This window comes from Pristiophorus japonicus, chromosome 11, assembly GCF_044704955.1.
Source record: "Pristiophorus japonicus isolate sPriJap1 chromosome 11, sPriJap1.hap1, whole genome shotgun sequence".
NCBI lineage: Eukaryota > Metazoa > Chordata > Chondrichthyes > Pristiophoridae > Pristiophorus > Pristiophorus japonicus.
In genome coordinates, this window is record NC_091987.1 from 220,255,531 (window position 1) to 220,270,242 (window position 14,712).

General features: G+C 47.3%; 2 protein-coding genes across 2 annotated transcripts in view; one reads left to right on the top strand and one right to left on the bottom strand.

The window, feature by feature from the left end:
- LOC139275685 (rho guanine nucleotide exchange factor 12-like) overlaps positions 1 to 7,658 on the top strand; it is a 71,421-nt gene extending 63,763 nt beyond the window's left edge. Inside the window, exons 34-35 of the mRNA XM_070892851.1 lie at positions 4,884 to 4,947; positions 5,641 to 7,658. Coding sequence (XP_070748952.1) covers positions 4,884 to 4,947; positions 5,641 to 5,651 — 75 coding nt within the window. The 3' untranslated portion in view covers positions 5,652 to 7,658. The remainder of the gene's footprint in view (positions 1 to 4,883; positions 4,948 to 5,640) is intronic.
- Positions 7,659 to 11,500: 3,842 nt separating this feature from the next.
- Positions 11,501 to 14,712, bottom strand: part of tecta (tectorin alpha) — a 63,574-nt gene continuing 60,362 nt past the window's right edge. The window contains exons 21-23 of the mRNA XM_070894624.1: positions 13,604 to 13,694; positions 12,292 to 12,411; positions 11,501 to 11,742 (exon numbers count right to left, since the gene is read on the bottom strand). Coding sequence (XP_070750725.1) covers positions 11,642 to 11,742; positions 12,292 to 12,411; positions 13,604 to 13,694 — 312 coding nt within the window. The 3' untranslated portion in view covers positions 11,501 to 11,641. The remainder of the gene's footprint in view (positions 11,743 to 12,291; positions 12,412 to 13,603; positions 13,695 to 14,712) is intronic.

Below are 14,712 nucleotides of genomic sequence, written 5' to 3' on the forward strand. Positions count from 1 at the left end.
TGAGATCAACTCACATTCTGCTAAACTCTAGGGAATATCGGCCTAGTCTACTCAATCTCTCCTCGTAGGACAATCCTCCCATCCCAGGAATCAGTCTGGTGAACCTTTGTTGCACTCCCTCTAAAGCAAGTATATCCTTCCTTGGGTAAGGAGACCAAAACTGTGCACAGTACTCCAGGTGTGGTCTCAAGGCCCGATATAATTGCAGTGACTTTTTCTCTTGTACTCAAATCCTCTGTAATTAAGGCCAGCATCCCATTTATTTTCCTAATTGCTTGCTGTACCTGCATGTTAACTTTCAGTGATTCGTGTACAAGGACACCCAGGTCCCTCTGAATACTAATTTTTCCCAGTCTCTCACCATTTAAAAATATTCTGCTTTTTTATTTTTCCTACCAAAGTGGATAATTTCACACTTTTCCACATTATATTCCATCTGCCCTGTTCTTACCCACTCACTTAGCCTGCCTATATCCCCTTGAAGCCTCTCTGCGTCCTCCTCACAGCTTACATTCCCATCGTCAACAAACTTGGATATATTACACTCGATCCCCTCATCTAAGCAATTGATATAGATTGTAAATAGCTGAAGTCCCAGCACTGATCCTTGCAATACCCCACTAGTTACAGCCTGCCAACCTGAAAATGACCCATTTATTCCTACTCTCTGTTTTCTGTCCGTTAACCAATCCTCAATCCAATCCCATGAGCCCTAATTTTGTTTAATATCCTTTTGTGTGGCACCTTTTCAAATACATTATGCATTGGTTCCCCCTTGTTTACCCTGCTCGTTACAACCTCAAAAAAAACCAGATTTGTCAAACATGATTGTCCTTTCATAAATCCGTGCTGACTCTTGTCAAATCATATGATTTTCTAAGTGTCCTATTAACATGCTCCTAATAATAGATTTTAGCTTTTTCCCTGCTACTGATTTCAGGCTAACTGGTCTATAGTTCCCTGTTTTTTTTCTCTCTCTCTCCTTTCTTGAATAATGGGGTTATATTTGCTATCTTCCAATCCACGGGGACTGTTCTAGAACCTTGGCAATTCTAGAAGATCAAAACCAATGCATTCACTATCTCTGTTGTTACCTCTTTTAAAACCCGAGGCCATCGGGTGCAGGGCATTTATTGACTTTTAGTCCCATTAATCTCTCTGGTGCTATTTCTTTTCGAATACTAATTTCTTTAAGTTGCTCATTCTCACCAGGACCTTGTTTCTAACAAGGGAAATTAGGGATAGTGTTAAATACAAGGAAGAGGCATATAAATTGGCCAGAAAAAGCAGCAAACCTGAGGACTGGGAGAAATTTAGAATTCAGCAGAGGAGGACAAAAGGTTTAATTAGGAGGGGGAAAATAGAGTACGAGAGGAAGCTTGCAGGGAACATAAAAACTGACTGCAAAAGCTTCTATAGATATGTGAAGAGAAAAAGATCAGTGAAGACAAATATAGGTCCCTTGCAGTCAGAATCAGGTGAATTTATAATGGGGAACAAAGAAATGGCAGACCAATTGAACAAATACTTTGATTCTGTCTTCACTAAGGAAGACACAAATAACCTTCCGGAAATACTAGGGGATCAAGGGTCTAGCAAGAAGGAGGAACTAAAGGAAATCCTTATTAGGCGTGAAATTGTGTTAGGGAAATTGATGGGAATGAAGGCCGAAAAATTCCCAGAGCATGATAGACTGCATCCCACAGTACTTAAGGCCCTAGAAATAGTGGATGCATTGGTGGTCATTTTCCAGCATTCTATAAACTCTGGATCAGTTCCTATGGATTGGAGGATAGCTAATGTAACCCCACTTTTTAAAAAAGGAGGGAGAGAGAAAACGGAATTATAGACCGGTTAGCCTGACATCGGTAGTGGGGAAAATGTTGGAATCAATTATTAAAGATGTAATAGCAGCGCATTTGGAAAGCAGTGACAGGATCGGTCCAAGCCAGCATGGATTTATGAAAGGGAAATCATGCTGGACAAAAAGTCGAGAATTTTTTGACGATGTAACTAGTAGAGTGGACACAGGAGAACCAGTGGATGTGGTGTATTTGGACTTTCAAAAGGCTTTTGACAAGGTCCCACACAAGAGATTGGTGTGCAAAATTAAAGCACATGGTATTGGGGGTAATGTATTGACGTGGATAGAGAACTGGTTGGCAGACAGGAAGCAAAGAGTAGGAATAAACAGGTCCTTTTCAGAATGACAGGCAGTGACTAGTGAGGTGCCGCAGGGTTCAGTGCTGGGACCCCAGCTCTTCACAATATACATTAATGATTTGGACGAAGGAATTGAATGTAATATCTCCAAGTTTGCAGATGACACTAAGCTGGGTGGCAGTGTGAGCTGTGAGGAGGATGCTAAGAGGCTACAGGGTGACTTGGACAGGTTAGGTGAGTGGGCAAATGCATGGCAGATGCAATATAATGTGGATAAATGTGAGGTTATCCACTTTGGTGGTAAAAACAGGAAGGCAGAATATTATCTGAATGGTGACAGATTAGGAAAAGGGGAGGTGCAACAAGACCTGGGTGTCATGGTACATCAGTCATTGAAAGTTGGCATGCAGGTACAGCAGGCGGTGAAGAAGGCAAATAGCATGTTGGCCTTCATAGCGAGAGGGTTTGAGTATAGGAACAGGGAGATCTTACTGCAGTTGTACAGGGCCTTGGTGAGGCCACACCTTGAATATTGTGTTCAGTTTTGGTCTCCTAATCTGAGGAAGGACATTCTTTCTATTGAGGGAGTGCAGTGAAGGTTTACCAGACTGATTCCCGGGATGGCAGGACTGACATATGAAGAAAGACTGGATTGACGAGGCTTATATTCACTGGAATTTAGAAGAATGAGAGGGTATCTCATAGAAACATATAAAATTCTGATGGGATTGGACAGGGTAGATACAGGAAGAATGTTCCTGATGTTGGGGAAGTCCAGAACCAGGGGACACAGTCTAAGGATAAGGGGTAAGCCATTTAGGATCGAGATGAGGAGAAACTTCTTCACTCAGAGAATTGTGAACCTGTGGAATTCTCTACCACAGAAAGTTGTTGAGGCCAGTTCATTAGATATATTCAAAAGGGAGTTAGATGTGGCCCTTATGGCTAAAGGGATCAAGGGGTATGGAGAGAAAGCAGGAATGGGGTACTGAAGTTGCATGATCAGCCATGATCATATTGAATGGTGGTGCAGGCTCGAAGGGCCGAATGGCCTACTCCTGCACCTATTTTCTATGTTTCTCTAATATTTCCAGATTGTTATTTGTGTACGGTGAAGACAGTATCTGTTTAATGTCTCTGTCAATTCCCTGTTCCACATTATAATTTCTCCTGTCTCTGCCTGTAAGGGACCCACATGTATGTTCGCTAATCTCTTCCTTTTTACACACCTGTAGAAACTTTTACAATCTCTTTGTCTATTACTCATATTCTCTCTTCTCTCTATCAATTTCTTGATCGTCCTTTGCTGAATTCTAAAATCCTCACAGTCCTAAGCCTCTTTGGCTAATAATCCCGTGGGATTTTACGAATCCATCCATGGCCTCGCCCCTCCCTAGCTCTGTTACCTCTTTCAGCCTCACAACCCCACGAGATCTCTGCGCTCCTCAAATTCTGCCCTCATTCAACAACCTTGATTACAATTGCTCAACCATCGGTGGCCGTGCCTTCAGCTGCCTGGGCCCCAAGCTCTGGAACTCCCTCCCTAAACCTCTCCACCCCTCTACCTCTCTTTCCTCCTTCAAGACCCTCCTTAAAACCTACCTCTTTTCTGCTGGAATTTCTTCTTATCTCGTTCTGTGTCAAATTTATCTGTTTTGACTTATAACGCTCCTGTGAAGCGCCTTGGGACATTTTACTACGTTAAAGGCGCTATATAAATAAAAGTTTTTATTCCTTAAGGGAATTAGGAGCTAATTCTCTACTGTCATGTCCTTTCCCATGTAGTTTCCCAACCTACCTTAAGCAACTCACCCCTCATACCTACGTAGTTTGCCTTGTTCAGATTTAAGACCCGAGTTTCGGACTTAACTAAATCACACTCAAACTCTATATAAAATCACAGGGAGTGGATGAGGTGAATAGTGTCGATGCGTTTAAGGGGAAGCTGGATAAACACATGAGGGAGAAAAGAATAGAAGGGATATGGTGATGAGGTGAGATGGAGTAGGGTGTGAGGAAGCTCGTGTGGAGCACATACACCAGCACGGACCTCTTGGGCCTGTTTCTATGCTATAAATTCTATGCATTAATCCATTTGGCCCTTAGCTGCTTGGAATCGGCTGTGCTAACTGGCAGTCGGAGTTAGAGGTGCCAATGTGTCTCTGGACACCATCGTCTGGGTCCAAGTGAAATAAAATCCCAGTGAGGGCAGACGGAGCTCACACTGCATTCCTTAAATCCACCTCTTCTGTTTTATTCGGGCCATTAAAGTACGATTCTGATATTTCCTGGGAACAATTGGTGCAGGACAGTACAGGGGTCACAGACTGAACCTGGAGAATGTTTGTCTGCAATTTCCCCACCAATGGAGGCATGCTGAGTGAGGGTGAAGACAAGGGGAGAGGGAATTGCGAAGAACTCTGCACACTGTTACAGATGTTAATTGTTAACGTTAAATCTGAGGTTAATAAATTTCTGTGAACCAGAGGTATTGAGGGACGTGGGGCAAGGCGCGTATATAGAGTTAGCTCGCAGATCAGCCATCATCTCATTGAATGACCGAACAGATTCGAGTAGCTAAATGGCCTCCTGCTGCTCCTATGGTCACGGAACAGCTCTGTGGCCTGGCAGATGATGTAGAGTCTCGGTGGGAGGAGGAAACCTAATAAGCTGATTGAGGTCAATGATCTTTTCTGAACCTATTCTTTGTGCGATTTCAGGAGGTGGAGTTGGAATATTACAGTCAGCAGATCCTGGAGTCAGCAGCTTCGCAAGAGCCAGCGGGTGAGTGTCTGATTTGCACTGTGCTCGAGCAGCCAGTGACCACATTCTGCACCCTGTCACACGGCCACGTTCCGAGCCACGTCACAGGGCCACATTCCACCCCCTCACCGCACCATCTCACCCGTCACCATCTCGCCTAGCGGAGAGATCAGTATAGAATGCCAACACGCAATTCCACACACACCATTTTTCGGTTCATGTACTTATATGGATCCAACTCAATGCAGCTAGCTGCTAGAAACCGTGTTGGGAGAAAGCCTGAATTGTAACAAACTCATTTAATTTAATAAATGCTATAGGGTGTTTGTAAAGTTCATACTGTAAAATTGTTACTTGTGCGAAATTTGAACACCAAGTACTCAAATTTACATGAAAAGGATAATGGAATTGTGGAATAAATTAACCAAGAACGCTGTAGAAGTGGACACAATGGATGGATTCACAAGACTGGTTTGAGGGAGATGGTGAGAGGGCGGGGTCGAAGGGGGTGGGCAGGGTCGAAGGGGGTGGGCGGGGTCGAAGGGGGTGGGCAGGGTCGAAGGGGGTGGGCGGGGTCGAAGGTGGGCAGGGTCGAAGGTGGGCAGGGTTGAAGGGGGTGGGCAGGGTCGAAGGTGGGCAGGGTCGAAGGTGGGCAGGGTCGAAGAGTTGAGCTATAATCCTGGCTGTGACCGCCACAATCTGTTCTCTCCACAGGAGACAGTTAATGCAATCTGTTCGGAAGCGGAATCAAGCCAGACTCGGTGATGGAACGTGGGTGCTCGGATCTGACCCCTTGAAGCTGCTGCTAACTCTGGACTCTGAGACATTTGTAGAACTGAGTGTTGTTTCTGCAAATGCTGCTGATTTTTGCATCATTTTTGGGACGGTGTGCGTCCTGCCGGTTATCGGTAAGTCTTGCCGGTTATCGGTGTGCCGGTAAGTCCTGCCGGTTATTGGTGTACCAGTGCAGTGTGCCGGTTATCGGTGTGCCGGTAAGTCCTGCCGGTTATTGGAGTACCAGTGCAGTGTGCCGGTTATCGGTGTGCCGGTAAGTCCTGCCGGTTATTGGAGTACCAGTGCAGTGTGCCGGTGATCGGTGTACCGGTAAGTCCTGCCTGTTATCGGTGTACCGGTAAGTCCTGCCGGTTATCGGTGTACCAGTGCAGTGTGCCGGTGATCGGTGTATCCATGAGTTCCCGATCAGTTGATACAATCGCCTTCTCTCGTGTACGCACATCTCTTTCGATTATAGAACTGATCTCACTCTACACATCTCCAAAAACCAAATGTACAGAAATTCGGCAGAAAATCAGCTTAGAGTTTGAAGAAATCGAGATGTATTTATTTGTATCCACTTGCTATGATAAATGCAATCTTTTTGTTATAATAATTTTTATTTTCGTAGCCTGTATTAAGCTGATTTGCAGATGAAGATTGATATCTGGTCAATGCAGGCGTCCATGGGCTGGGTTCCAACACTGAGGGCAGTGGAATAGAGAGCTTGGGTGCGAGAGAGTTACTGCACAGGGTGTGAAAGAGAGTTACTGCACGGTGTGTGTGAGAGAGAGTGTGTTACTACACAGTGTGTGAGAGAGAGAGAGTTACTGCATGGTGTGTGAGAGAGAGAGAGAGTTACTACACGGTGTGTGAGAGAGAGAGAGAGTTACTACACGGTGTGTGAGAGAGAGAGAGAGAGAGAGAGAGAGAGAGTTACTACACAGTGTGTGAGAGAGAGAGAGTTACTGCATGGTGTGTGAGAGAGAGAGAGTGTTACTACACTGTGTGAGAGAGAGAGAGTTACTACACAGTGTGTGAGAGAGAGTGTTACTGCACGCTGTGAGTGAGAGAGAGAGTTACTACACGGTGTGAGAGAGAGTTACTACACGGTGTGAGAGAGAGTTACTACACGGTGTGAGAGAGAGTTACTACACGGTGTGAGAGAGAGTTACTACACTGCGTGAGAGAGAGAGAGTGTTACTGCACGGTGAGAGAGAATTACTGCACTGTCACGGTAACTACAAGGTGTATGAGATTTAATGCACGGAGTGCAAATGTGTTATTACACAGGGTGTGAGAGAGAGCGTGTTATTACACAGGGTGTGAGAGAGAGAGCGTGTTATTACACAGGGTGTGAGAGAGAGAGCGTGTTATTACACAGGGTGTGAGAGAGAGAGCGTGTTATTACACAGGGTGTGAGAGAGAGAGCGTGTTATTACACAGAGTGTGTGAGAGAGAGTGTTACTGCACGGTGTGAGAGAGAGAGAGAGTTACTACACAGTGTGTGAGAGAGAGAAAATTATTGCACTGTCAGAGTAACTGTACAGTGTATGAGATTTAATGCACGGAGTGCAAATGTGTTATTACACAGGGTGAGAGAGAGAGCGAGTTATTACACGGTGAGCGAGAGAGCGTGTTATTACACAGGGTGTGAGCGAGAGAGCGTGTTATTGCACGGTAGGAGAGAGAGAGTGTGTTATTACACAGGGTGAGAGAGAGAGAGAGCGTGTTATTACACGGTAGGAGCGAGCGCGTGTTTTTGCACAGGGTGTGAGAGAGAGCATGTTATTACACGGTGAGAGAGAGTGTGTGTTATTACACATGGTGTGAGAGAGAGAGCGTGTTATTACACAGGCTGTGTGTGAGAGTGTGTTATTACACGGTGAGAGAGAGTGTTATTACACAGGGTGTGAGAGAGAGAATGTGTTATTACATGGTGAGAGAGAGCGTGTTATTACACGGTGAGAGAGAAAGCATGTTATTACACGGTGTGTGAGAGAGCGTGTTACACGTTGAGAGAGCGTGTTATTACACAGGGTGTGAGAGAGAGAGCGTGTTATTACACAGGGTGAGAGAGAGCGTGTTATTACACGGAGAGAGAGAGCGTGTTATTACACGGAGAGAGAGAGCGTGTTATTACACGGAGAGAGAGAGCGTGTTATTACACGGAGAGAGAGAGCGTGTTATTACACGGAGAGAGAGAGCGTGTTATTACACGGGGAGAGAGAGAGCGTGTTATTACACGGGGAGAGAGAGAGCGTGTTATTACACGGGGAGAGAGAGAGCGTGTTATTACACGGAGAGAGAGAGCGTGTTATTACACGGTGTGAGAGAGCGTGTTATTACACGGTAGGATAGAGAGCGTGTTATTGCACAGGGTGTGAGAGAGAGAGCGCGTGTTACTACGCGGTGAGAGAGAGCGTTTTATTACGCGGTGAGAGAGCGTGTTATTACACACGATGAGAGAGCGTGTGTTATTACACGGTGAGAGAGAGCGTGTTATTACACACGGTGTGAGAGAGAGAGAGTGTGTTATTACACGATGAGAGAGGGAGAGCGTGTTATTACACAGGGGGTGAGAGAGAGCGTGTTATTACAGTTTCATAGCTGCAGTAAAGCTCCTGGAAGCCAGGCAGGTTCCAGACCCAGCGTATCTGTGCTGTGATTACCCTGATAGAATCAGGGCTCTGGACCAAAGCTGTTTTGCAGTGAAACCTTTGCTGAGAGAAACGCAGTAAGTGAACGGACAGGTTATCGCTTCCATCTGTCTGACCAGTGGCAAACTTTCTAACCTGATAGTGATGTGTTGGAACAATAAACAATTTGGTTGCAAAAGAGCCGGCTGGTTTCTGAAACAAGGTGTTGGAAATGCTAATATCTTGGACAGTGGGTATGACCAGCTCTGGCTGTCAGGATTTCTGTTCTGTTCATGGAATCAATTGATTTGCATTTATAGCCTCACTTCCCCGAGAATCTTTTTTCCACACCCTATGTGGAGCCGTCTTTCCATTCCTGTATCACGTTGTGGAAACAGCAGCTGTAACCGAACTTTCCCAGTTGCCACCTGTTCCCACAGACTCGCTTTGTCTAATTACAATTTCTGTCCTGTTCAATATAAACTCAGTAACTGATCAGAGTGTCAAATGTGACTCTGAGGAAAAGCTTCATTTCTGTGAAGGCCATCAGTCCGTGAATAAGCTGGAAATTACCGTTTTAAAGTTCTTGCTGTTTTGTGGTGGTCATAAAATGAGCACGGACCTGTTAACAATACACAAACACCCTGGATTTCGGTTCCGGTTCAGCTCTCCAATGAGTTTCCCCAAACCATTGTTTGTTTGTCTGGGCCCTCGAGCGCACAGATGAAGCGGATTTGGTTTGGGTGTATGTGCTAACTCTGCACATTGCCCCTGACGTGTACAGAACCTGATTTCTGCTCTGTACATCGCCCTGCGTAACGCACTAACCCCGCCTCCCCTAACCCATAGTTTTATTTGTCTCAAGTTTAGAACTTTGACACAATTCATTTGGTTTTATCTAACTTTGTAAAATAGCATCTCGTTTAAGATTTAGTGATGACATTATGTTACTTGAAAAAAACAAATATAATTCTGTTTCTGGGATCTGGGTTTTAAAGAAATGTTTCATTATAATTAAAATGTTTCAATATAATTAAAAAGCTTGTGGCGGAAAAATTTGCTTCTGTTAATTTTGACCTTGTCAGTGGTTTGTGATTTTTGAGTCTGACCATCTCAAAGCTGCTCAAAGCTGTGGCTGAGATGGTTAGTGTCCAGTTCCCCCACACACTGACTCTCACTGGGGTACAGTCCCACACACATTGACTCTCACTGGGGTACAGTCCCCCACACACTGACTCTCACTGGGGTACGGGTCCCACACACACTGACTCTCACGGGTACAGTCCCACACACACTGACTCTCACTGGGGTACGGGTCCCTCACACACTGACTCTCACTGGGGTACGGGTCCCACACACACTGACTCTCACTGGGGTACAGTCCCACACACACTGACTCTCACTGGGGTACGGGTCCCTCACACACTGACTCTCACTGGGGTACAGTCCCACACACACTGACTCTCACTGGGGTACGGGTCCCACACACACTGACTCTCACTGGGGTACGGGTCCCTCACACACTGACTCTCACTGGTGTACAGTCCCACACACTGACTCTCACTGGGGTACGGGTCCCTCACACACTGACTCTCACTGGGGTACGGGTCCCACACACACTGACTCTCACTGGGGTACAGTCCCACACACACTGACTCTCACTGGGGTACAGTCCCACACACACTGACTCTCACGGGTACAGTCCCACACACTGACTCTCACTGGGGTACGGGTCCCTCACACACTGACTCTCACTGGGGTACAGTCCCACACACACTGACTCTCACTGGGGTACAGTCCCACACACACTGACTCTCACTGGGGTACAGTCCCACACACACTGACTCTCACTGGGGTACAGTCCCACACACACTGACTCTCACGGGTACAGTCCCACACACTGACTCTCACTGGGGTACAGTCCCACACACACTGACTTTCACTGGGGTACAGTCCCACACACACTGACTCTCACTGGGGTACAGTCCCACACACACTGACTCTCACTGGGGTACAGTCCCACACACACTGACTCTCACTGGGGTACAGTCCCACACACTGACTCTCACTGGGGTACGGGTCCCACACACTGACTCTCACTGGGGTACAGTCCCACACACACTGACTCACTGGGGTACGGGTCCCACACACACCTACTCTCACTGGGGTACGGGTCCCACACACACTGACTCTCACTGGGGTACAGTCCCACACACACTGACTCACTAGGGTACGGGTCCCACACACACTGACTCTCACTGGGGTACAGTCCCACACACACTGACTCTCACTGGGATACGGATCCCACACACACTGACTCACTGGGGTACGGGTCCCACACACACCTACTCTCACTGGGATATGGATCCCACACACACTGACTCTCACTGGGGTACAGTCCCACACACACTGACTCACTGGGGTACAGTTCTTTGTCAGCAGGATATGGGTCTGTGGGTACCAGCGGGATTCATATTGCTGTGGCTGACACCTACTGCTATTGGGGCATATTCTCTGTCCTCATTCCCTGCTGCACCAAATGTCTTCGATAAAAATGTCTTTTAAAAATCTCGGAAATTTAACACAAGGAAACATAGATTGAGAACCATGTGTTCGGACCAACAATCCCACTCCTTCCCCTGGCAATGTGCCATCTTCATGGACTCTGCCCCACGTATTTACTCTCCTGACCGCCAAAAGTAACCAAACCAAACTCCACAATGTTCATCCTTATCCTCACATCTCCACCATTAATACCTGGTCTGCTGCCGCCTACAGCCCATCCCTCCGCTCCGCTCCCCTCTGCCCCCTCCCTCCCCCTCCAAAATGTCCTCTGCTGTGTCTCCGTCCCCAGTACCTTTAATGCAATCACCAAAAAGAAAAATGTTAAAGTTTTGCTGAAGGGAGCGGATTCGAGAAACTAAAGCTAATTGAGGGCAGTGTGGACCTCGGGGTCTTGTGGGTGTCTGGGTCTCTGGGTGCAGGATGAATCAGAATGAACCTACATTCTAATGCCAATAAATCCTTTATTTCCAAGTCGATCTTCCTAAACTCAACATTCAAAGGCTGAAATGCTAAAAGTCAGACCTGCCCAGTCTCTACCTCAGGGTAAAAGGGTAAGTTCTGACTCTGTTTTTACAAAAAAAACTGTTACACATTCCTGACATTACAGTATTTCACTACAGAAATATTTAATTCTTAAATAAAACAAAACATAATTAACTCCCCAACAATACGAAAATGCTGTTGCCCTTTAAATTCTGCCAATTCCGCCAACACCGATTCCTCCAGCTTCGCTCTTGCTACAGTTTCGGGTCTTGTGTGTTTACCAAAAGCCAGCCAAAGATCTGAGTGAGGAACACAAGCAGGGGCAGCACGGCCAGCTCACTGGAAGCGCTTAAAGCTGCAGAGACAGAGATAGGAAATAGTAAATCTCAGACAGCAAAACCTTCAACTCCGCGACAATCAGCACACACTGGAACTGGCCGCGTGCCAGTGCCCTGGTTAATAAGCAGCCCATCTGCTGGGCTCTTGTTGCTGTGGTCCCGGGATGTGCACACTGACCCAGAGGCACTCTGATTTGTCATCGGTGGGCAATTCAGGGAATCAATAATCAGAAGAAAAGTAAACACAAATTTTAAAGCATCAAAAATAGAATAATTTAAAGGCCCAGTGTCTGTATGAACCTGATCCCTCCCTCCCGGGCAACCAGCATTACGGTGCCACACCTGAGTGTTTGTGGCCTGGCCAATCACAGAGAAGCCAATCTGGTCACCAACCGGGCAATCTGATGCCTGCAGCCAGTCCCAGCTGCGCTGTGTCAGTTGCCCCCCACAAATGCCAGTGACCCCAGAGTTTGGCCGGGGTCCGGGGCATGAAGCAGATACGGTTTTGGCATTGCTTCGATTGGGCCAAAGCGAAGAGGTGAACAATTAATTTCTTTTTGGCCTACCTCGGCAACGCTTCCCATCCCAGTGTAGGAATCCAGTCATGCAACTGCAGACCGCTCGCTCCACCAGACTCGTGCAAATCTGCTCACAGCCACCATTGTCCTCCTCACACCAATCGGCTGCTGCCCAACAGACGGAAAATGTCACAGCCAGTGAAGTCAAGCCTTCCTCCATACCTGCAGAACACGAGTGACTGTCCAGGGTTCCCTTCCCCTTTCACAGACCCACTGTCCTGCACCAACCCTTGTGTAAACACCCCGGCCCATGGCAGATACTGGCATAGTGCGCAGAGCACCGTGATACTCAGCGGCCTGTGGTACAGACTAAACACACAATTATAATGGTTCTCCGCACCTGCTCATCAGCTAAACCCTCATCCATGCCTTTATTATCAATGCTCTCCTGCCCGGCCTCCCACCTTGCACCTTCCATAAACTTGAGCTCATCCAAAACTCTGCTGCCCCGTGTCCTAACTGGCACCGAGTCCCGCTCTCCCATCACCCCCTGTGCTCGCTGCCCGTGTCCTAACTCGGACCAAATCCCACTTACCCATCACCCCCTGTGCTCGCTGATCTACATTGGCTCCCGGTCCGGCAACGCTTCGATTTGAAAATTCCTCCATGTCCTCGCCCCGCCCTCTCTCTTTAACCCCTTCCAACTCTGCAACCCTCCGAGATCTCTGCGCTCCTCCAATTCTGACCTCTTGCACACCCCCCGATTTTAATCGCCCCACCATCAGTGACCGTGCCTTCAGCTGCCTAAACTCTGGAACTCCCTCCCTAAACCTCTCCTCCTTTAAGACGCTCTTTGACCCAGCTTTTGGCCACCGTCCTAACATCTTTGTGGCTCGATGTCAAATTTTGTTTTATTACGTTCCTGTGAAACGGCCTGAGATGTTTTGCTTCGTTAAAAGCGCAATATAAATGCAAGTAGTTGTCAGGGGTACCCCTTTCTTCAAACAAGGTCAACCCTTCATTGAAAGACCTCCTGGCCCCAATGACCAAGCAGCTCATTGCATTCCTTATTAAGGCCATCAACGAGTCAGGCACACAACCCACCTTAAACCAGCCTCTGCCTGAACAGGAGATGAGCTAAATGAGAACTGGGTGAGCAGCTCTGTACCAAACCTAATTATCAACACTCAATATGGCTCTCTCCTTTTCTTTCTCTGCCTCTGTTTCTGTCTGTGTCTCTCTCTTTTATTTCCTCCTTCGTTGCTTTGACCAAGCCGGTTTTACACTGTTGGAAGGACAGGAGCTGGGGCTGGTGCAGGGAGCGTATAAACATTGCCAATGGCCCGACCGTAAAACTAACCTCTTCTCCTGATGGGTCCAACAGAGATAATCTGTTCTTTTGCGAGCTGCCAATTGTGGTCAGAGCGCCTCCTGCTGTTAGTGGGACAGGTCTGCAGGAACCAATACACAGACATTCGGTCACTGTGCACCACCCACTCCATCAGCAAGCAGACAAATCAATCAGTATTTGCTTGCAAGTGCTTGTGTGCCGCTGACTGCGGTTTCTTTAATTCTGTTACTCCCTGTCCTTTCGTTCTGCTGGACATTTGAACCCCTCCTGGGTCTGGCTCTCTGGTGCTCCGGAGGGTCACGACACAGCCTCCCAGCAACATTCACTGCAGCACTGTCTCAGGGCTTTATTAATCAATATCTGGCACATGGACAGTGGGATGTTGCAGAGTGCTGCCCTGCAGTGCTGCTGGGATTGGGCCGGGCCCTGGAGGGGTCAGTGTGGGCCCCACAAACAGGAATAGGCGGGGCTGCTCCACATGGTGAGGGGGCGGGGCTGGGTGTGATTTGGGACGGGGCTGTCTGTAAGGGCGCGGCTGGGTGTGATTGGGGGTGGGGCTGGGTGAGGGGGCGGTGTGATTGAAAGGATGAGATTGGGGAATTAATAATGGAGAACAGGGAAATGGCAGGGACTTTGAAGAAATATTTTGTATCAGTCTTCACGGCAGAAGACACTAAAAACATCCCAATAGTGGATAATCAAGGGGCTATAGGGAAGGAGCAACTTAATACAATCACTATCACTGATGAAGTAGTACTCGGTAAAATAATGGGACTAAAGGCGGACAAGTCCCCTGGACCTGATGCCTTGCATCCGAGGGTCTTAAGAGAAGTGGCTGCAGAGTTACTGGATGCATTGGTTGTAATCTACCAAAATTCCCTGGATTCTGGGGAGGTCCCAGCGGATTGGAAAACTGCAAATTTAACGCCCCTATTTAAAAAAGGAGGCAGATAAAAAGCAGGAAACTATAGACCAGTTAGCCTAACATCTGTCGTTGGGAAAATGCTGGAGTCCATTATTAAGGAAGTAGTAGCGGGACATTTGGAAAAGCATGATTCAATCAAGCAGTCAGCATGGTTTTATGAAGGGGAAATCATGTTTGACAAATTTGCTGGAGT